At 45.2% G+C, this 21,510-nt stretch overlaps 1 protein-coding gene across 1 annotated transcript; it reads left to right on the top strand.

Annotated features, from left to right (window-relative positions):
* Positions 1–1,203: 1,203 nt before the first annotated feature.
* On the top strand, positions 1,204–11,440 carry LOC120993576 (gastrula zinc finger protein XlCGF71.1-like). Its single transcript, XM_040422050.1, has 2 exons — positions 1,204–1,257; positions 10,682–11,440. The coding sequence occupies exons 1-2, from the start codon at positions 1,204–1,206 to the stop codon at positions 11,438–11,440; spliced, it is 813 nt and encodes a 270-aa protein (XP_040277984.1).
* Positions 11,441–21,510: the final 10,070 nt, after the last annotated feature.

The raw sequence follows: 21,510 nt of genomic DNA on the forward strand, positions 1-21,510 counted from the left end.
TTGCCACCGTTTCCAGGGCCATCACCAGGACAGTGTTTCGCTTCATCTGGGGATCTAAGATGGACAGAGTGAAACGAGCCATCATGTACAAAGAGCCCCGCAAGGGCGGAAAGGGCATACCGGACCTGCCCACTTTACTGCGGATCGCCTTTGTTTGTGACAGCGTTCGTCGGACTCTGAGAACTGCTAACGGCTCTGCGGGCAAGGCTATGTCTCGCTTCTTCCTCCTGCCCCTCTGGAGGGGTCTGGGCTGGGACAAGTGGGACAGCTCCATCCCTTACAACTGGCACGCTCCCTGGTTCTACGGGAACGTCGTCAGGTTTGTGAGGGAACACCAGCTGGAGGGCCTCAAACCCGACTTGTGGAAGCCAAAAACTATCCACAAACTCATCAGAGCAAAGGATGTGCTTGAGTCAATTCCAGGGATCCAGGACGACACACTAGAGACAGCTTGGACTAATGTGTCGTCAAACAGGTTGACTAACGGGCATAAGGACTTGTCATGGATGGCCATTCAGGGCGGACTGCCAATCCGGTCATTCATGCATGCCCGTAATCTGAGCAAAACCCGGTACTGCCCCAGGTGCCCTTTCGTGGAGGAAACACCTTACCACCTGTTTTGGGGGTGCCGCTTTGCACAGCGCCTGTTGGATGCCCTGGAACATGAACTCAAAGACTCAGTGCCCAGGAACAGCCTGCAACACACTTCGGTGCTGTACGGACTATTTCCTGGAGTCCATACTGTCAGAGCCATCCAGGAGGCCTGGCGCCTTATGAACTGTTTTAAGGACGCTATTTGGTTTGCTAGGAACCGGCTCATTCTCAGGATGGAGAACAAGTCCGTCCAGGACTGCCGCAGACTTATCCATAGTATGCTGCAGGACTACAACATCTCGGACGTCGACGAAGAAGAAGAGGACTAAACCCCTCTCCTTCCCCTTCTCCCCCCGTTTGTATTTGTCTTCTCAATAAAGATAAGGACATGTGATTCCACCTCCCCTTCCCCTCATCACTGTCTAAATGCTTTGTTGGAAGGTTTTGTGATTGAATAGGTATGCTAGTGTAGCATTCATTGCGATGTATAGTGTGGGTTAGCCCGTGCTTTACATAACAATGCCATGCTCGCAAAGACGACTGTAAGTAATTTATTATGTACTGTTTCATGGCCTGTGCTGCGTCACAGTACTAATGTATGTAAGTATGATGACTGATCGTAATAAAGACGTTTCAATCAAAAAAAGTGTCACTGAACTGACTGTAAGTGGAAGGAATTATAAGATATTGTAATCTGTTCTGTGTATAAGGACAATGTGTCTCTGTAATGTCTCCTGTGTATGTCTCCATGTAGATCTCCATGTAACTCCCATCATACCTGGACACTGATTTTTCACCTTTTACAATACACATTTTCTACACTTCTTCTTGTATTTCCTTTCTTGCACTGAACCTTAGAATCAGACCCAGTAAGAGGGAGGAAATTCTTACAATGGGAATAAGTCTTTTTTGGAGGTTCAGTGATGGCAGCAGCGACTGGTGATTGTCTGTACAGTAGTGTGTAAGTAAGTGTACACGTAGTGTTAATACATGTGATAGTATATACCTGTATTTGTGCAGGGAACACGGACAATCACCGATCCTGACTGCCATCACTGGACCGCTCTAAAGCATCAATAATAGGAGGAAAGAAGATTACTGACAGGGGGAATCTTTAATTGGTGTCTGATTTGTCGATACGTTATTTTCATTGTATATACTTTTATTTCCAGCACCTCTATAGATATCTGTACATAGTAATATAATAACGGTCTCTATACAGAAAGCAGTCAGTACAGTATATAGTAAATATCAACCCAAAGTCATCTATTACACACAAGCTTAGAAGTGTCATAAAGCCGTCAAGAATGTCTTTTGAAGCTTTTTTGTGTCCTTATGACTTAAATAAATTAATCATTAAGAACATGAGCTACTGGAGGACAATCTTCTATGTTGTAACTATATTAAAAGGCGGATATAGTAAATGGTTAAAAGAGCTTCATGGTGATTATTAATATTATTTTATTTAGATTCCATCATTTTCCTCGCACTAGACTAATCTGATATAAAATGTGTATAAAATGCTATACAGAAACAATGTCTATCAGAAATCAGACTTTTGTGATTTTCTTATAAGAAATATGTGTCAAAGCCTCACTTCTCCACCTGGGTCTATGTGCCAGTTTCTAGGGGCTGTTGGGATCCATGTACCAATCTGTAACTCCTCATCTCCCACAATTAAACAAAATGATTCAGAATTCTAAAATATTACTTTATTATAAATGCATTACCAGATTCCACTCATGATTTATAATGGTAGTGTCATGGTGTGGTTCACTGTGACACGGGTTGCCATGTTTCCTCACATTGGTTGCTCTGGCGTACTGGCTGCGGTGAAAGTCATGTATAAGGATGAGCAAATCGACTTCGGATGAAACATCCTAAATCGATTTGCATTAAACTTCGTTCTAATACTGTACAGAGCATTGGCTCAGATGAGCCAAAGTTATTGCTTCGCGAAGTCTAGCAAGGCTTCGCGTAAAAACTTCATAAATTAATTTGTACTGTAAAAAAAATATTTCTTGAACTCGAGGAAAAAGAGAACCTTTTATCTTATAATTTATTTTTTCTCCCGGTGAAGACTGGATAAAAGGCTCCCAAGGTCATCTTATTCTATCTCCTTCTTATGAAATAATAGGTAATCATTCACAAATTAGCAATAATAGAACTGGACATAACCTGGGTGAGATGTCTGCAAATTCTGAATATGGGAAAGATTTCGAAAATAATGCAAATCTTTCTGTGCACAAAGAGATTCATAATGATGAACGGTCATGTTCTGAAAGAGAGAAAACTTTTAATGTGATATCAAGTGTTGCTGAAAATCAAAGAAATCACACACGAAAGAAGCCATATTCATGTTCAGAATGTGGGATGTGTTTTAGTTGGAAATCACATCTTGTTGAACATCAGAAAACTCACACAGGGGAGAAGCCATTTTCATGTTTGGAATGTGGGAAGTGTTTTCAAAGTCAACATTATCTTAAAAAACACCTGAGAACTCATATTGGGGAGAAGCTATATTCATGTTTAGAATGTGGGAAATGTTTTAGTCATAAATTACGTCTTGTAAAACATCTGAGAATTCACACAGGGGAGAAGCCATTTTCATGCCCTGAATGTGGGAAATGTTTTAATGATAAATCAAATCTTGTGCAACATCAGAGAATTCACACAGGGGAGAAGCCATATCGATGTCCTGAATGTGAGAAATTTTTTACTGGTAAATCAAATTATAATTAGTGTTGAGCGAACAGTTCGAGCATAGTTCGGGTCCGTACCGAATTTTGGGGTGTTCGTGACACGGACCCGAACCCGAACTTTTTCGTAAAAGTTCGGGTTCGGGTTTGTCGTTCGGCATGTATTTTGGCGCATTTTGAAAGGCTGCAAAGCAGCCAATCAACATGCATCATACTACTTGCCCTAAGATGCCATCGCAGCCATGCCTACTATTGGCAAGGCTGTGATTGGCCAAGTGCAGCATGTGACTCAGCCTCTTTATAAGCTTGTGCGCACGTCGGGACGTGCTCACTCCCGATGTGAATAGAACAGGGATAGACGCAGCTGATGCTAGGGCGAGAATAGGCAGGGATAATTGAATAACTGGAAGCAAATTTCTCTCCTCCACCTGTGATTCATCTGAACAACTGCAGCTGAGCTGCTTTTTTGATAGGGATTGGCTATTTTTAGAGTGGCCAGAGTGATTTTTCCATCCACATGTACCTGGGCTGACCGCCGGCCGCCATTTTGCGACTTGTAGTGCTGCAGCAGAAGCTGCCACAGTGTGCATTCCAAAGCTCCAAACAAGTCAGACATCTACACCTGGGATTCAGACCAATAGCGATTTAGCAGCACAGTCCAAGGCTATTTTTTTTAAAGGTTGTGCAGACCATTTTGTGGCACATGTTACTGGGCTGATAGGCGGCGGCCATCTTGGGACTAGTGCTGCAGCACAATCTCTCCCAACGTCCATTAATCACTTGTAATAGTGGTCTGTGCCATAGAAATCCTACATCAGGGACTTGGGTGTGCTTGTGTCACCCCTACTAATACCAGTCCACCTGTAATCCATACAGTGAAAAGCCATAAAGTATTCCAGTGAGGGAATTTTTTTTTTATTTAAAAAAGGCCAAGTTAGTTTATCTGGTGTTCAATATACTAGATACAGTTAGGCCTGCGTTTCATACATCTGGAATTAGCAAACTAATGTGCTGGGGTTGGGAAAACATATATGTACCCATACTAGAATCTGTCAAAGAAAGCGGTACTCACATATAACAGTCATTCCATCTGTAATCCATACAGTCAAAAGACTGAAAGTATTCCAGTGAGGGAATTTTTTTTATTTAAAAAAGGCCAAGTTAGTTTATCTGGCGTTCAATATACTAGATACAGTTAGGCCTGCGTTTCATACATCTGGAATTAGCAAACTAATGTGCTGGGGTTGGGAAAACATATATGTACCCATACTAGAATCTGTCAAAGAAAGCGGTACTCACATATAACAGTCATTCCATCTGTAATCCATACAGTCAAAAGACTGAAAGTATTCCAGTGAGGGAATTTTTTTTATTTAAAAAAGGCCAAGTTAGTTTATCTGGCGTTCAATATACTAGATACAGTTAGGCCTGCGTTTCATACATCTGGAATTAGCAAACTAATGTGCTGGGGTTGGGAAAACATATATGTACCCATACTAGAATCTGTCAAAGAAAGCGGTACTCACATATAACAGTCATTCCATCTGTAATCCATACAGTCAAAAGACTGAAAGTATTCCAGTGAGGGAATTTTTTTTATTTAAAAAAGGCCAAGTTAGTTTATCTGGCGTTCAATATACTAGATACAGTTAGGCCTGCGTTTCATACATCTGGAATTAGCAAACTAATGTGCTGGGGTTGGGAAAACATATATGTACCCATACTAGAATCTGTCAAAGAAAGCGGTACTCACATATAACAGTCATTCCATCTGTAATCCATACAGTCAAAAGACTGAAAGTATTCCAGTGAGGGGATTTTTTTTATTTAAAAAAGGCCAAGTTAGTTTATCTGGCGTTCAATATACTAGATACAGTTCTTTAAACAATGTCCTACCGACAAGACCCGAGTGACTTGCACGCTCTGCCATCAGAGCCTGAGGCGAGGCATTAACGTTCTGAACCTCAGCACAACCTGCATGACCAGGCATCTACATGCAAAGCATGAACTGCAGTGGGGTACACACCTTAAAAACCAGGCACTCGCTGAGGCTCCCCCTGCTCCCTCTACCGCTGCTGCCTCGGCTTCCGCCTCGAGAGGAATGTTGCCACCTGCCGAGCAGCAAACAGAGGATGTGCCACCGACACCACCACCACCGCCACCGTCAACTAGCGTCTCCACTATATCACACAGCAGCGTTCAGCTCTCAATATCTCAAACCTTAGAGAGGAAGCGCAAATTCCCCCCGAGTCACCCTCGAGCCCTTGGCCTGAACGCCAGCATTTCTAAACTGCTGGCCTTTGAAATGCTGTCATTCCGGCTGGTGGACACAGACAGCTTCAAACAGCTGATGGCCATGGCTGTCCCGCAGTATGTGGTTCCCAGCCGCCACTACTTCTCCAAGACAGCCGTGCCTTCCCTGCACATGCAAGTGTCCGATAAAATCAAGTGTGCACTGCGCAACGCCATTTGTGGCAAGGTCCACCTAACCACAGATACGTGGACCAGTAAGCACGGCCAGGGACGCTATATCTCACTAACTGCACACTGGATGAATGTAGTGGCGGCTGGGCCCCCGGCGGACAGTTCCTTGGCGCACGTCCTTCCGCCCCCTAGGATCGCAGGGCATCATTCTCTGCCTCCTGTAGCCTCCTCCTCCTACTCGGCTTCCTCCTCCACTGCTTCCACCAGCTCATCCGGTCAGCCACACACCTTCACCACCAACTTCAGCACAGCCCGGGGTAAACGTCAGCAGGCCATTCTGAAACTCATATGTTTGGGGGACAGGCCCCACAGCGCAAAGGAGTTGTGGCGGGGTATAGAACAACAGACCGACGAGTGGTTTCTGCCGGTGGGCCTCAAGCCAGGCCTGGTGGTATGCGATAATGGGCGAAATCTCGTGGCAGCTCTGGGACTAGCCGGTTTGACGCACATCCCTTGCCTGGCGCATGTGCTGAACTTGGTGGTGCAGAGGTTCATTCACCACTACCCCAACATGTCAGAGCTTCTGCATAAAGTGCGGGCCGTCTGTGCGCGCTTCCGCCGTTCACATCCTGCCGCTGCTCGCCTGTCTGCGCTACAGCGGAACTTCGGCCTTCCCGCTCACCGCCTCATATGCGACGTGCCCACCCGGTGGAACTCCACCTTGCACATGCTGGAGAGACTGTGCGAGCAGCAGCAGGCCATAGTGGAGTTTCAGCTGCAGCACGCTCGCGTCAGTCGTACTGCCGAACAGCACCACTTCACCACCAATGATTGGGCCTCCATGCGAGACCTGTGTGCCCTGCTGCGCTGTTTCGAGTACTCCACCAACATGGCCAGTGGCGATGACACTGTTATCAGCGTTACAATACCACTTCTATGTCTCCTTGAGAAAACACTTAGGGCAATGATGTTAGAGGAGGTGGCCCAGGTGGAGGAGGAGGAGGAGGATGAGGGCTCGTTTCTAACACTTTCGGGCCAGTCTGTTCGAAGTGGCTCAGAGGGAGGTTTGTTTAAGCAGCAGAGGACAGGTTCACAAGTCGCCAGCCAAGGCACTGTACTGGAGGACGAGGAGGATGAGGAGGAGGAGGTGGAGGGGGACGAGGATGACGCAAGTTCACAGCGGGGTGGCAGCCCAGGCCCATCACTGGTGCGTGGCTGGGGGGATACGGTGGACGATGACGATACGCCTCCCACAGAGGACAGCTTGTCCTTACCCATGGGTAGCCTGGCCCACATGAGCGAATATATGCTCCAATGCCTGCGCAACGACAGCAGAGTTGCCCACGTTTTAACGTGTGCAGACTACTGGGTGGCCACCCTGCTGGATCCCCGGTATAAAGACAATGTGCCCACTTTAATTCCTGAACTGGAGCGCGACCGTAAGATGCGCGAGTACAAGCGCACGCTGATAGAGGCGCTCTTGAGAGCATTCCCACATGTCACAGGGGAACAGGTGGAAGGTGAAGGCAGAGGAGTGGCAAGAGGTCGCCAACGCAGCTGTGTCACGGCCAGCTCATCTGAGGGCAGGGTTAGCATGGCAGAAATGTGGAAAAGTTTTGTCTCCACGCCACAGCTATCTGCACCGACACCTGATACGGAACGTGTTAGCAGGAGGCAGCATTTCACTAACATGGTTGAACAGTATGCCTGCACACCCCTCCACATCCTGACGGATGGTTCGGCCCCATTCAACTACTGGGTTTCGAAATTGTCCACGTGGCCAGAGTTAGCATGTTATGCCTTGGAGGTGCTTTCCTGCCCGGCGGCCAGCGTTTTATCTGAACGCGTATTCAGCACGGCAGGGGGCGTCATTACTGACAAGCGCAGCCGCCTGTCCACAGCCAACGTGGACAAGCTGACCTTCATAAAGATGAACCAGGCATGGATCCCACAGGACCTGTCCCTCCCTTGTGCAGAGTAGTCCTTATTAACTGCCTAAAACATGTCTTGTTGTGCTACGGGCCACTTCTTTATTTGATACAAATTTTATGAAACCCACAGTTGAATGAAACTCTTCTCTGTCTGGGCGCCGGGGCCTAACCAGATGAAAGTGGCCGGTTAAACTAACGGGTGACATGAAGCCATAACCTCTGCCATGCTACCTCTGTCTTCTGTCTGGGTGCTGAGGCCTAAGTCAAATAAAGCGGTCTTCTGCTGTGCTGGGGGATATGAAGCTAATCTCTGACCTCTCTCCTCTGTCTGGGTCCAAAGGCCTAAATCACTGAAAGAGGCCTTCTCCTGTGGTGTGTGATATGATGCCAGAATATGTGCTGTGGGGCCTCTCTCCTCTTCCTGGGTGCAGGGGTCAAATAAACTAAATTGTGGCCTACTCCTGTGGTGGTTGATATGATGCCTGATTCTCTGATGTGGAACCTCTCTCCTCTGTTTGGGTGAAGGGGTCAAAGTAACTAAATGGTGGCTTCTCCTGTGGTGGCTGATATGATGCCAGAATATGTGCTGTGGTGCCTCTCTCCTCTTCCTGGGTGCGGGGGTCAAAGTAACTCAATGGTGGCTTCTCCTGTGGTGGCTGATATGATGCCAGAATATGTGCTGTGGGGCCTCTCTCCTCTTCCTGGGTGCAGGGGTCAAAGTAACTCAATGGTGGCTTCTCCTGTGGTGGTTAGTATGATGCCAGAATATGTGCTGTGGGGCCTCTCTCCTCTTCCTGGGTGCAGGGGTCAAAGTAACTCAATGGTGGCTTCTCCTGTGGTGGCTGATATGATGCCAGAATATGTGCTGTGGTGCCTCTCTCCTCTTCCTGGGTGCGGGGGTCAAAGTAACTCAATGGTGGCTTCTCCTGTGGTGGCTGATATGATGCCAGAATATGTGCTGTGGGGCCTCTCTCCTCTTCCTGGGTGCAGGGGTCAAAGTAACTCAATGGTGGCTTCTCCTGTGCTGATTGATATAAAGCTGATGGTTGTGCCATCTGACATGGTTGCCAGGGTCTGATTCAATGGGGGCCTACTCCTGTGGTGGGTGATCTAAATGCCTGATTCTCTGCTGTGAAACCTCTCTCCTCCGTCTGGGTGTAGGGGTCAAAGTCTTTCAAAGTCGCCTTCTCCTGTGCTGATTGATATGAAGCTGATGGTTGTGCCATCTGACATGGTTGCCGGGGTCCCATTAAATTGTGGCCTACTCCTGTGGTGGTTGATATGATGCCTGATTCTCTGATGTGGAACCTCTCTCCTCTGTTTGGGTGAAGGGGTCAAAGTAACTAAATGGTGGCTTCTCCTGTGGTGGCTGATATGATGCCAGAATATGTGCTGTGGGGCCTCTCTCCTCTTCCTGGGTGCAGGGGTCAAAGTAACTCAATGGTGGCTTCTCCTGTGGTGGCTGATATGATGCCAGAATATGTGCTGTGGTGCCTCTCTCCTCTTCCTGGGTGCGGGGGTCAAAGTAACTCAATGGTGGCTTCTCCTGTGGTGGCTGATATGATGCCAGAATATGTGCTGTGGTGCCTCTCTCCTCTTCCTGGGTGCGGGGGTCAAAGTAACTCAATGGTGGCTTCTCCTGTGGTGGCTGATATGATGCCAGAATATGTGCTGTGGTGCCTCTCTCCTCTTCCTGGGTGCAGGGGTCAAAGTAACTAAATGGTGGCTTCTCCTGTGGTGGTTGATATGATGCCTGATTCTCTGCTGTGAAACCTCTCTCCTCCATCTGGGTGTAGGGGTCAAAGTCTTTCAAAGTCGCCTTCTCCTGTGCTGATTGATATAAAGCTGATGGTTGTGCCATCTGACATGGTTGCCAGGGTCTGATTCAATGGGGGCCTACTCCTGTGGTGGGTGATCTAAATGCCTGATTCTCTGCTGTGAAACCTCTCTCCTCCGTCTGGGTGTAGGGGTCAAAGTCTTTCAAAGTCGCCTTCTCCTGTGCTGATTGATATGAAGCTGATGGTTGTGCCATCTGACATGGTTGCCGGGGTCCCATTAAATTGGGGCCTACTCCTGTGGTGGGTGATCTAAATGCCTGATTCTCTGCTTTGAAACCTCTCTCCTCCGTCCGGGTGTAGGGGTCAAAGTCTGTCAAAGTCGCCTTCTCCTGTGCTGATTGATATAAAGCTTATGCTTGTGCCATCTGACATGGTTGCCGGGGTCTGATTCAATGGTGGCCTACTCCTGTGGTGGGTGATCTAAATGCCTGATTCTCTGCTGTGTAACCTCTCTCCTCCGTCTGGGTGTAGGGGTCAAAGTAACTAAATGGTGGCCTACTCCTGTGGTGGGTGATATGATGCCTGGTTCTCTGCTGTGGGACCTCTCTCCTTTGTCTGGGTGCTGTGGTCAAAATAATAGTAAGTGACCTTCTCCATTGGTGGGTGACTTGAAGCCTGATTCTGTGCTATGGGACCTCACTCCAATTAATATTGTTTAATTTTTATTTATTTTATGTTAACTCATCATTTCCCTATCTACATTTGTTTGCAGGGGATTTAACTACATTTTGCTGCCTTTTGCAGCCCTCTAGCCCTTTCCGGGTGTGTTTTACAGCCTTTTTAGTGCCCAAAAGTTCGGGTCCCCATTGACTTCTATGGGGTTCGGGTTCGGGATGAAGTTCGGGTCGAGTTCGGATCCCGAACCCGAACATTTTTCGAAAGTTCGGCCGAACTCGTCGAACCCGAACATCCAGGTGTTCGCTCAACTCTAATTATAATATGCATCAGAAAGTTCATACAGGAGAGAAACCATTTCCATGTCTTGAATGTGAGAAATGTTTTACTGATAAATCAAGTTATAATAAACATCAGAAAGTTCATACAGGAGATAAACCATTTATATGTCCTGAATGTGAGAAATGCTTTAATCGGAAAGATCTTCTTAAAACACATCTGAGAACTCATATAGGAGAGAAGCCCTATTCATGTCCTGAATGTGGAAAGTGTTTTAGTATGAAGTCTTGAGGTGCATCAGAGAATTCACACAGGGGAGAACCCATTTTCATGTCCCGAATGTGAGAAATGTTTTAGTAAGAAATCAAATCTTATTCAACATCAGAAAACCCACACCGGAGAGAACCCATTTTCATGCTCAGAATGTGGAAAGTTGTTTAGTGTGAAATCAAGTTTTGTGAGACACCTGAAAATTCACACAGGAGAGAAACCATTTTCATGCACTGAATGTGGAAAGTGTTTTAGTGAGAAATCAAGTCTTGAGGTGCATCAGAGAATTCACACAGGGGAGAAGCCATTTTCATGTCCCGAATGTGAGAAATGTTTTAGTAACAAATCAAATCTTATTCAACATCAGAAAACTCACACAGAAGAGAAGCCATTTTCATGCTCAGAATGTGGGAAGTGGTTTAGTCTGAAATCAAGTTTTGTGAGACACCTGAAAATTCACACAGGAGAGAAACCATTTTTATGCACTGAATGTGGAAAGTGTTTTAGTGAGAAATCAAGTCTTGAGGTGCATCAGAGAATTCACACAGGGGAGAAGCCATTTTCATGTCCCGAATGTGAGAAATGTTTTAGTAGCAAATCAAATCTTATTAAACATCAGAAAACTCACACAGGAGAGAAGCCATTTTCATGCTTAGAATGTGGGGAGTGGTTTATTGAGACAATGCATAAAATGGACAAGAATAAAAGATGTTCTATTTTTTTAGTACAAATGTTATGGGCCAGAAAAAAAGTAAAAACAAAAAAGAAAGGTATTACTGTTCAAAAGTAAAAAAAAACTGAATGTTTGAAATAGCAATCTCAAAAAGCAATGGCAGAGTCACTGTATTTTTCATGTTGTCACTGTAAAATAGTTTAAAAAGTTATGTAATCTCTCTTGAAATGTGCAAATGAAATAGAATAAAATTGTTGTGTCCTTATTAAACAAATGCAAACAAAGATTTTTTTAATTCTGAAAATATCGCTCCACTGTAATGTGTAGATGAGGCCACACCTTGTGTATCGTCTACTACATTCACACAGACGTGTGATTGTCCAGCTGGACATTAGCTTCACAATGACAACTACTCTGATTATTCAGATGGTGATTGTGCTCCCCCCACATAACAGTCCAGGGGTTTGGGGAAAATAGAGCAACATAAAAAGAGAAGTTTACAAGTTATCCCCCGACATTTCCTTCCTCTTTCCTCTACAACATGACTCCACCACTTTCTGAAGCCCCAACAAATTATCTTTAGAAAACTAGGATCAGATGTGACCTTGTCAAGAATAAGAGAGTGTGGATAATTTGTAGTAAATAGGTAATCTATGCGAGACAGTGATCCCCGGACTGTTGCAAACAATGAATAGTCCTTTTTGACTGGATACATTAGATGTCATGTATCTACTGGATTTCAGGGTTTAGGGCCCCACTTTCAATTTTGCCCAGAGCCACACTTTGTCTAAAACCAAATTTTATTGCTCTTTGTGCTAATGAATCAGTTTTCCCTGAAATGGCAGAAAAAAAAACAAATGGATGAGGAGAGTATGTTTATTTTTTTTTATTTTTTTTCTGCCATTTCAGGGAAAACTGATTCATTAGCACAAAGAGCAACAAAATTCGGCTGCTCTGCTCATCTTGCTTGAAGATTCCGTGCAAAATCTCATCATGAAAAGTGAGATTTCGCGCTGGATCTTCCAGCGAGTCAGCATCTGCAGTCTCTTTGCGCTCAAATGGAAAAGGTGAGTACAATTATTTTTTTTTAACTCATCAACCCCTGAAAGGACTGAATATTCATCTCAGATGCTGCGATCAGCAATAAACGCAGCATCTGAGGGGTTCAGTGACAAGGGCGATGCAATCACAAAGCAAATTGTTTTGTAAAATTCAGCGAAACAGCTGAATCGAATTTTTACCAACTTCATTCATCTCTAATTACTAGAGATGAGCGAATCAAAACTGATAGTGAAATTAGATCCGAATTTCAGGAAAAATTTGTTTCGCACCGGATCTGAATTTTCAATTTTTTTCCTAAAATGGCTGCAGCACATGTGAGGACACGGAGAAAGGAACTGGGAAGGCGGGATCACCTATAATGCCATGTATGCCATGCAGGGGCCCCCTGCTGTTAGATACATAAGTATCCACCCCCCCCCCCAGTCTCACCGTCTCACCATCTCACCAGACTTTAGTAAAGACAGGCCAGCATCAGGACATTCTGTGTGGGCGGAGGTAACGTAGCCTCGCCCCCCAGCCTTTGCGTGCACTTGCTCTAAGCTGCATGGCCCAAACATCAGACTGGGATGACTGGGCCTTCTGCTGCATCTGACCCACAGGCTCTAACCTCAGCTGCCAGACTGCAGGAGCTCCTAGGACCCTCCTATTAACACGCCTAGTAAGTCCATCTAGTAAGAAGCATGCAGCAGTGTCTGGAGGAGGGGGTGCAGGGCTGCTGGGGGTCACACTCTCATTGTAGCAGCCCTGCACTGATCTCAAGTACTGATGGTCACTGACCTTTGAGTTCCCACTGTCAGCTCTGTGCTTCCCCTGTGCCCCCTCCTGAGTTCTCCCTGTGCCTCAGGTGCGTGTGGTGCTTGTGATGTGGCCATGCTGTGTTCAATTACCCCAAGGCTGTCTGTAAAGCTATGTCACACCTTGTGGCCGTATCACAGCCAGATACCCCTTAACAGTGTCCTCCACAGATCCCCCATAACAGTGTCCTCCACAGATCCCCCATAACAGTGTCCTCCACAGATCCCCCATAACAGTGTCCTCCACAGATCCCCCATAACAGTGTCCTCCACAGATCCCCCATAACAGTGTCCTCCACAGATCCCCCATAACAGTGTCCTCCACAGATCTTCCATAACAGTGTGTTATCCACAGATCCTCCATAACAGTGTGTCATCTACAGATTCCTCATAACAGTGTGTCATCCACAGATCCTCCATAACAGTGTGTCATCCGCAGATCCCCCATAACAGTGTGTCATCCACAGATCCTCCATAACAATGTGTCATCAACAGATCCTCCATAACAGTGTGTCATCCACAGATCCTCCATAACAGTGTGTCATCCACAGATCCTCCATAACAGTGTGTCACCCACAGATCCTCCATAACAGTGTGTCCTCCACAGGTCCACTATAACGGTGTGACATCCACATGTCCCCCATAACATTGTGCATGTGCAGCATTATCTCCATTCACTGCTATAGAATTTCTAAAAATTGCAGAGCCAGTGATCAGCTATTATCAGAACACTCACAGCATAATGGAGGATGACTGTGCATGCACACTGTGCTCTCCCTTCACTTCAGGGGCTCGGATGGGACAATACATTTTTTGCAGCTTGTGGTTTTATAAACGACACCATGGAAAAAAAAGTGCCCAGGCCATTCATAACGTGGGGTCCATGTCCACAATTCCCATTGAAAAGGGGAAGGAATGAAAATCCACGCTAAAACTGCATCAAAAAGTCTTTAATAAAATAATTTAAAAAAACATCCAAACGCGATTCTGCATTAGGTTTTTTTAAGCACAGAAAATGCTCTGCGTGAACATACCCAAAGAGGCTGCAGGATCAGGAGGTTGCAACCTCTGTCCGTGCCTCTGTCCGTGCCTACAAAGTGCTGTCACACTGCAAGTCCAAAATTTCAGGATTTGGGGCCCCAATTATAATTTTGACCAGGGTCACACTTTATCTAAAACCGGCCCTGCATGCAGCCAATCAGCAGCCAGCCAGCCCTGTGATGTCACAGCCCTATAAATAGCCTTGGATTCTGTCATTTTCCAGCGTACTTAGTGCAAGAAAGGCTGGGTTCACACTTGAGCGTTTTACAGCGCGTTCAAACGCGCTGTAAAACGCTCAACACATGAAAACCAATGCTTCCCTATGGCCCTGGTTCTCACTTGAGCGTTTTACAGAGCGATTGAACGCGCTGAAAAACGCCCTACGCTCAAACAAGTTCTTGAGCTTCTTTGGGGCGTTTTGACGCGCGTTTGTGGCCATAGGACACTGCAGTCAATCACACAAACGCGCGTCAAACGCGCGTTTACTATTGCAAAAAACGCGCATAAAAACGCGCGACAAACATATCAAATACGCTCAGGTCTGAACCCAGCCTAAAGATGTCAGCAGGCGCTATGGACAGTGGTAGAAACAACTTCATTGCTCGAAAAAAACGATTTACAAGTTCAGGGAAAGATTATTCAAGGTGTAGGGAAAGGATAGGGAGGACTCATTCCACAGCATTTATGGCAGGGTTCAGTAGGGGAGGTTACAGCCTGGGTAATAGGGACAATCCTATTACACCTTGCTGCACTGACTAGGGATCCAAATTGCCATTATACAGCTCTGTAATTCCAGCAAACTGATCTTGTTATTGGGGTGCAAGTGCTGTTTGATACAGCCATTAACAGGGTTTATTACAAGATCCATCGGAGGGCGCCCCGCTGTGCAGCACAAGGGTCTCAGCCTTCGGGCTGGGCGTATTTATTTTATGTTACCAGCATTTGTGGTTTTGTTTATTACCACGTTTAACCACCTCCCGACCGCCTAACGCAGGGATGCGTCCTGCGGGCGGCCGGGTTATTCCTCCTTTTGCATCGATGCTTCATCTCGCGAGATGCTAGATGACGCGCACATGCGACCCGCACATGCGCAGTGCGGGTTGGCAAAAGGCGCAGAAGGAGTTGGTCACCAGCCTGCCAGCCAATGATCAGCGCTGGCAGGTTGATGACTTTTAAAATAACAAACCACAAGCCATATAACACATTATATTTATAAATATAATGTGTTAAATGGCTTCTGTGCTCTCTGCTGGGTCCTTTTCGTCAGTTGGTCCCAGCAGAGAGCACAGATCACAGTGAGTACACCAAGCACTACATATTTAGCCCCAGATTCCCCCCATCACCCCAATTAACCCCTTGATCACCCCTGTCAATCACTAGTGAAAGGGAAAAAAGTGATCAGTGTAAACTGTCACATTTTATTTTTTTTCACCAGTATTGACTGTTAGGTTTAGATTAGTTTAGGCCCCTTTGGTAGTTAGCTTCAGTTAGCGCCCACCGCACCGCAGTTACTGATTTGCTGATTAGCGTATCGCTAATCAGCATTGGTACTTTATAGTATCTGTAAGTGATCAGAACTGATCACGGTCAGATCTATAATAGTATTAGTGTCACCTTAGCTCGCCCTCCACCCAAAACGCAGTGTTTGCCCGATCAGGCCTGATCGGTCGCCCACACGTGCGTTCACCCACGCCCGCCCCGCCGCAGTGACAAAATATATATATTTTTTTACCACTGCACAATCACTACACAAGCGCTGCGGCGATAAAAAAATCAGTTTTGATATTTTTTAGCAATCGCAGCGGCTTCCTGTACTTCGCTAGCCTCCCATTTGTAAGTCAGACTTGCTTTTTTTCTTGGGTAGTCTCAGGGAATACACCCTAAATTTACAAACGGAAAATGCAAATGTGATCGCACACTACATCCAGCACTCTGCCCTCCATGCTGGATGAGACATTGGTTTATATTTTGGCCAAAGCATAGTAAGCCACTCACCGCGTCAAGGTCGTCTCATGAGTGGTCCCTAACTCTTGTTCCTACCTGTTCATGGGCCATGACAGCCACATAAAATCCAGGGAATGCAGGTCAGCATGCAAGCCAAGTACACTTTGCTTGTAACCCCGTCCGGTGCCATTACAGCTTTCATCGGATCCAGGGATGCAAGTACCAACATGCATGCTGAACCCACCATATACTTCTCCTGGAGCCAGATGGCTAATGGTAGGTTCTATACAAGCAGACTCAGTTTTATACTGACTTTAAAACCAGCCTCAAGGACAGATTAACTGGTCAGGTGTGCAATGACTCCAAGGAGATCGCCACGCCTCCAATATATACTACAAAGAAAAAAATAAGGGGTTGGGTCAGCACAACCTGCCTGTAGGTGCAGATCACTATGGCGAAATACATATACAAACGGAAAATGCAAATGTGATCGCACACTACATCCAGCACTCTGCCCTCCATACTGGATGAGACATTGGTTTATATTTTGGCCAAAGCATAGTAAGCCACTCACCGCGTCAAGGTTGTCTCATGAGTGGTCCCTAACTCTTGTTCCTACCTGTTCATGGGCCATGACAGCCACATAAAATCCAGGGAATGCAGGTCAGCATGCAAGCCAAGTACACTTTGCTTGTAACCCCGTCCGGTGCCATTACAGCTTTCATCGGATCCAGGGATGCAAGTACCAACATGCATGCTGAACCCACCATATACTTCTCCTGGAGCCAGATGGCTAATGGTAGGTTCTATACAAGCAGACTCAGTTTTATACTGACTTTAAAACCAGCCTCAAGGACAGATTAACTGGTCAGGTGTGCAATGACTCCAAGGAGATCGCCACGCCTCCAATATATACTACAAAGAAAAAAATATAAGGGGTTGGGTCAGCACAACCTGCCTGTAGGTGCAGATCACTATGGCGAAATACATATACAAACGGAAAATGCAAATGTGATCGCACACTACATCCAGCACTCTGCCCTCCATGCTGGATGAGACATTGGTTTATATTTTGGCCAAAGCATAGTAAGCCACTCACCGCGTCAAGGCTGTCTCATGAGTGGTCCCTAACTCTTGTTCCTACCTGTTCATGGGCCATGACAGCCACATAAAATCCAGGGAATGCAGGTCAGCATGCAAGTCAAGTACACTTTGCTTGTAACCCCGTCCGGTGCCATTACAGCTTTCATCGGATCCAGGGATGCAAGTACCAACATGCATGCTGAACCCACCATATACTTCTCCTGGAGCCAGATGGCTAATGGTAGGTTCTATACAAGCAGACTCAGTTTTATACTGACTTTAAAACCAGCCTCAAGGACATATTAACTGGTCAGGTGTGCAATGACTCCAAGGAGATCGCCACGCCTCCAATATATACTACAAAGAAAAAAATATAAGGGGTTGGGTCAGCACAACCTGACCAAATGGCAAGGAAGGGGTATTCTTCTGAAGAGGCCTACAGGATTCTGACCTAGTCGGATGAGGAATGGGAACCCTCATCTGACGAATGGAGCGGGTCAGAATACGAACCTGTAGAAAGCAGTCTGACCCAAAGTTCGGACGATGAGGTTGAGGTCCCTGATACCACCAGGCATACCCGGCCCCGCGAGCAGTTCTTCGTTACCACATGTGTGACACTTTTTTGCAGCCTAGGTGCGCAATGGGGCCAAAATTCCAATGAGTACCTTTACGATTTCACAGGGCATTTTTTACGCATTTGGATTCCAAACTACTTCTCACGCTTTAGGGCCCCTAAAATGTAAAGGAAGTATAAAGACCCCATTTTAGAAAGAATACCTTAGGATGTCGACTTTCCGAAATGGGGTAATTTGTGGGGTGTGTCTACTGTCTGGGCATTGTAGAACCTCAGGAAACATGACAGGTGCTCAGAAAGTCAAAGTGCGTAAATAAAAATTTTTGCACCATAGTTTGTAAACGCTATAACTTTTACCCAAACCAATAAATATACACTTATTGCATTTTTTTATCAAAGACATGTAGAACAATAAATTTAGTGAAAAAATTATATAGAAATGTCGTTTTATTTGAAAAATTTTACAACAGAAAGTGAAAAATTTCATTTTTTTGCAATAATTTCATTCAATTTTGATTAATATCAAAAAAAGTAAAAATGTCAGCAGCAATGAAATACCACCAAATGAAAGCTCTATTAGTGAGAAGAAAAGGAGGTAAAATTCATTTGGGTGGTAAGTTGTATGACCGAACAATAAACGGTGAAAGTAGTGTAAATCAGAAGTGTAAAAAGTGGTCTGGTCATTAAGGGGGTTTAAGCTAGGGGGGCTGAGGTGGTTTTGTAATATTCTGTTTTGGCAAAAGCTGGTGGTGGAGTTGTTTTCCTCATTTGTGACTTTGCTGTATCCAGTAGAGCCCACCCCGGTACATGGCTTACAGATCCATGCCTCATTCTTTTGACAAAAGTGATATTTTATACACTGGTGAAGGACAACTTGGTTTGCTTGGGTGTCACAATGCCTCCTAGTATGCTGAAAATCCTCTCTTAGATGACACTGTAGGCTGGGCAAGAGAGAACAGACAGCTCATACTGGGCCAGTTCAGGCCACTGTACCAGTCTGCCTGAACGACATGAAGCAGCAACACCACATCCTGTTGACAAAAAAGGGTGGCCAGCAGCATCCGCAACAAAAGTTTCCTCCTTCTACTGGTCACCCTTGTGGCAGCTAGGCCACATCTACGGGCGGTACGGTGTTTTTCACATCGTCGTCATCACTTTCTGCTTCTCCTGCTCAGATTCCTCCTTCGTTGTCAGCAATCTATAATGGCATGCATGGCCACGAAACAACTTTAAATGCCCAGCAATCCAATAGTGTCAAGCTTATTTCCCACCTGGCCAAGTTGCTGATGATGCAGTCACTAGCATATCATTTGGTAGAGTCCACCATCTTTAGGAAGTTGATGGTTTATGCTAAGCCTCACGTTTGATATTGTTAGCATACAGCGTGTTTAAAAACATCATACGTTGGGTTGAGAATTTAGTATGGGGGGTGGTTGCTGTTTCAATTGTCGTCCCAAGCAGCAGAAAGGCTGGGTGTACCCTTACCACAAAGCTACGCTCCTGGTGGGAGGGAGACACATATGAGAAGTCTCATGGCAGCATGTCCTTGTAGCACAATACCTTATGTTCGTAGCACAAGTGTCCCAACATACACAGACCACCTGTGCCAATGTAATCCTACAGCACCTCCCCCACGATCATTCAGTGCATGCTCTCCTGGCCAAGAGAAGCAGAACATACATGTAGAACCTACACATACGTTTTCTGATTGGACAGATGCAGGAGCTGTGTCAGCTCATTCAGCCGAGCCCTTGTTGTATCCACTGATCAGGGGTGGATTGGCCATAAACTCTACAGGGAAATTTCCTGGTTGACTGATGACTAGGAGGGCCACCCAATCCCTCCTCAGGGCCACCAGCCGGGTACATAATAATCTGATTCTCTCCTATGCAGCTGGCCAGCAGCCGCAGGAACCCTCCTGAATTCAACTGTATTTATGTCCACAGGACAGCAATACAGTTGAAGACTGCGCAGCAGATGGCAGTATTTTGTGCTGCTCTGTGGTATTTGGTTCAGCTGGGGCAGTATAGTATGCACTATGGTGTTGCTGGCCCTGCCTAATTATGTCAGCCTGCCTTCTGTCAGTTTGGCCCACCTACAACATGGGGCCACTTTAAGTTTTTTTTTCCAGGGCCACTTTTACTTCCCAATCTGCCCCTGCCACTGACATCAATGAAAACGCAGATGCTGTTGGATTAAACCCTTAGATGCCACCGGTAACGCTGACTATACCATGTACAGAGTTTACAGATTGAGGAGACTCCCTCCCTGCCCCCATTGATCCCCCACACTGCCATGGCGGGCAACAGATGGCTGCTATGGCAACCTCGGGCCTTGTAAAGGCATTGGAGCCTGCTAGTTATGGAGGCGTATGAGGCCCGGACCACACGCTAGGTCTCCTAGGTAATTGTAATTGTAATACTCAGTGACATACTACTGAGACTCTGTAATGGTGTGGGTACACGAGCTATGCCCTCAATATTACACCATTGGCCACTATATTTTACAGCTGGTATCCTGCTCTCATTGACAGGATCATAGATAACTCCAATCCTGACAGTTTAACCCATTACATGCCAGAAACAATACTGTCTCAACATTTAACTGATATTAAAGAGGGAGAGTGCTTCCTTTCTCACCCTATTACCCTCCATGATTTATTGTTAGGTTTTGTAGAGTTACTATCTAAAATTAAGGTCCAGCAATGTCCCATAGGTCTACCATGTTTAATTGCTAATGAGAACCTCCCTTTACCAGGGCTGATTATGCATAATATCAGTTTTTACAGTAACTAGTGTAATACATTGCAAATCAGAAGTGTTAGGCTACATGCACACGACCATATCTGTTTTGCGTCCGCAAATTGCGCATCTGCAAAAAAAACGGATGACATCCTTATGCCATCCATTTTATTTTGCAGATCCATTGTAAAAATGTCTAAAACGGACAAGAATAGGACATGTTCTATTTTTTTTTTTGCAGGGCTACGGTTAGGACATACTGATGCGGACAGCAAAAAAAAAAAACGGAATGGACACGGAAACAAACAACGTTTCTTGTGTATGTAGCCTTATAGTGTATTAAATGGGCGATGAGTAGTGTTGAGCGCGAATATTCGAATTTCGAATTTTTTTCTCGAATATCGCAATTTCGAGATTTCGCGAATATTTAGAATATAGTTCCAAATATTTGCGAAATCGAATATTCGTATTTTTAAAAAAAAAAAAAAATCGTACGATTAATTTAATCGTACGATTTTTTTTTCTTGTATAAGGCAACGTTCCTATGACTATGGCTAGGCTAATAATCGTATGATTAAATTAATCGTATGATTTTATTTTTTTATTTTTTTCCTGTATAAGGCAAAGTTCCTATGACTATGGCTAGGCTAATATGTGTATTTTACGAAATTTCTTAATATTGCTCTAACTTCGTCTTTTAGAATATTCGTAATATTCTAAAAGACGGAGTTAGAGCAATATTACGAATATTCTAAAAGACGAAGTTAGAGCAATATTAAGAAATTTCGTAAAAAGCACATATTAGCCTAGCCAAAGTCATAGGAACGTTGCCTTATACAGGAAAAAAATAAATAAAAAATAATTGTACGATTAATTTAATCTCATATTATTTGCGAAAAATAAAATAATTCCGAATATTCGATTTCGACGAAAATAATACGAATATTC

Source organism: Bufo bufo, chromosome 3, assembly GCF_905171765.1.
Source record: "Bufo bufo chromosome 3, aBufBuf1.1, whole genome shotgun sequence".
NCBI lineage: Eukaryota > Metazoa > Chordata > Amphibia > Anura > Bufonidae > Bufo > Bufo bufo.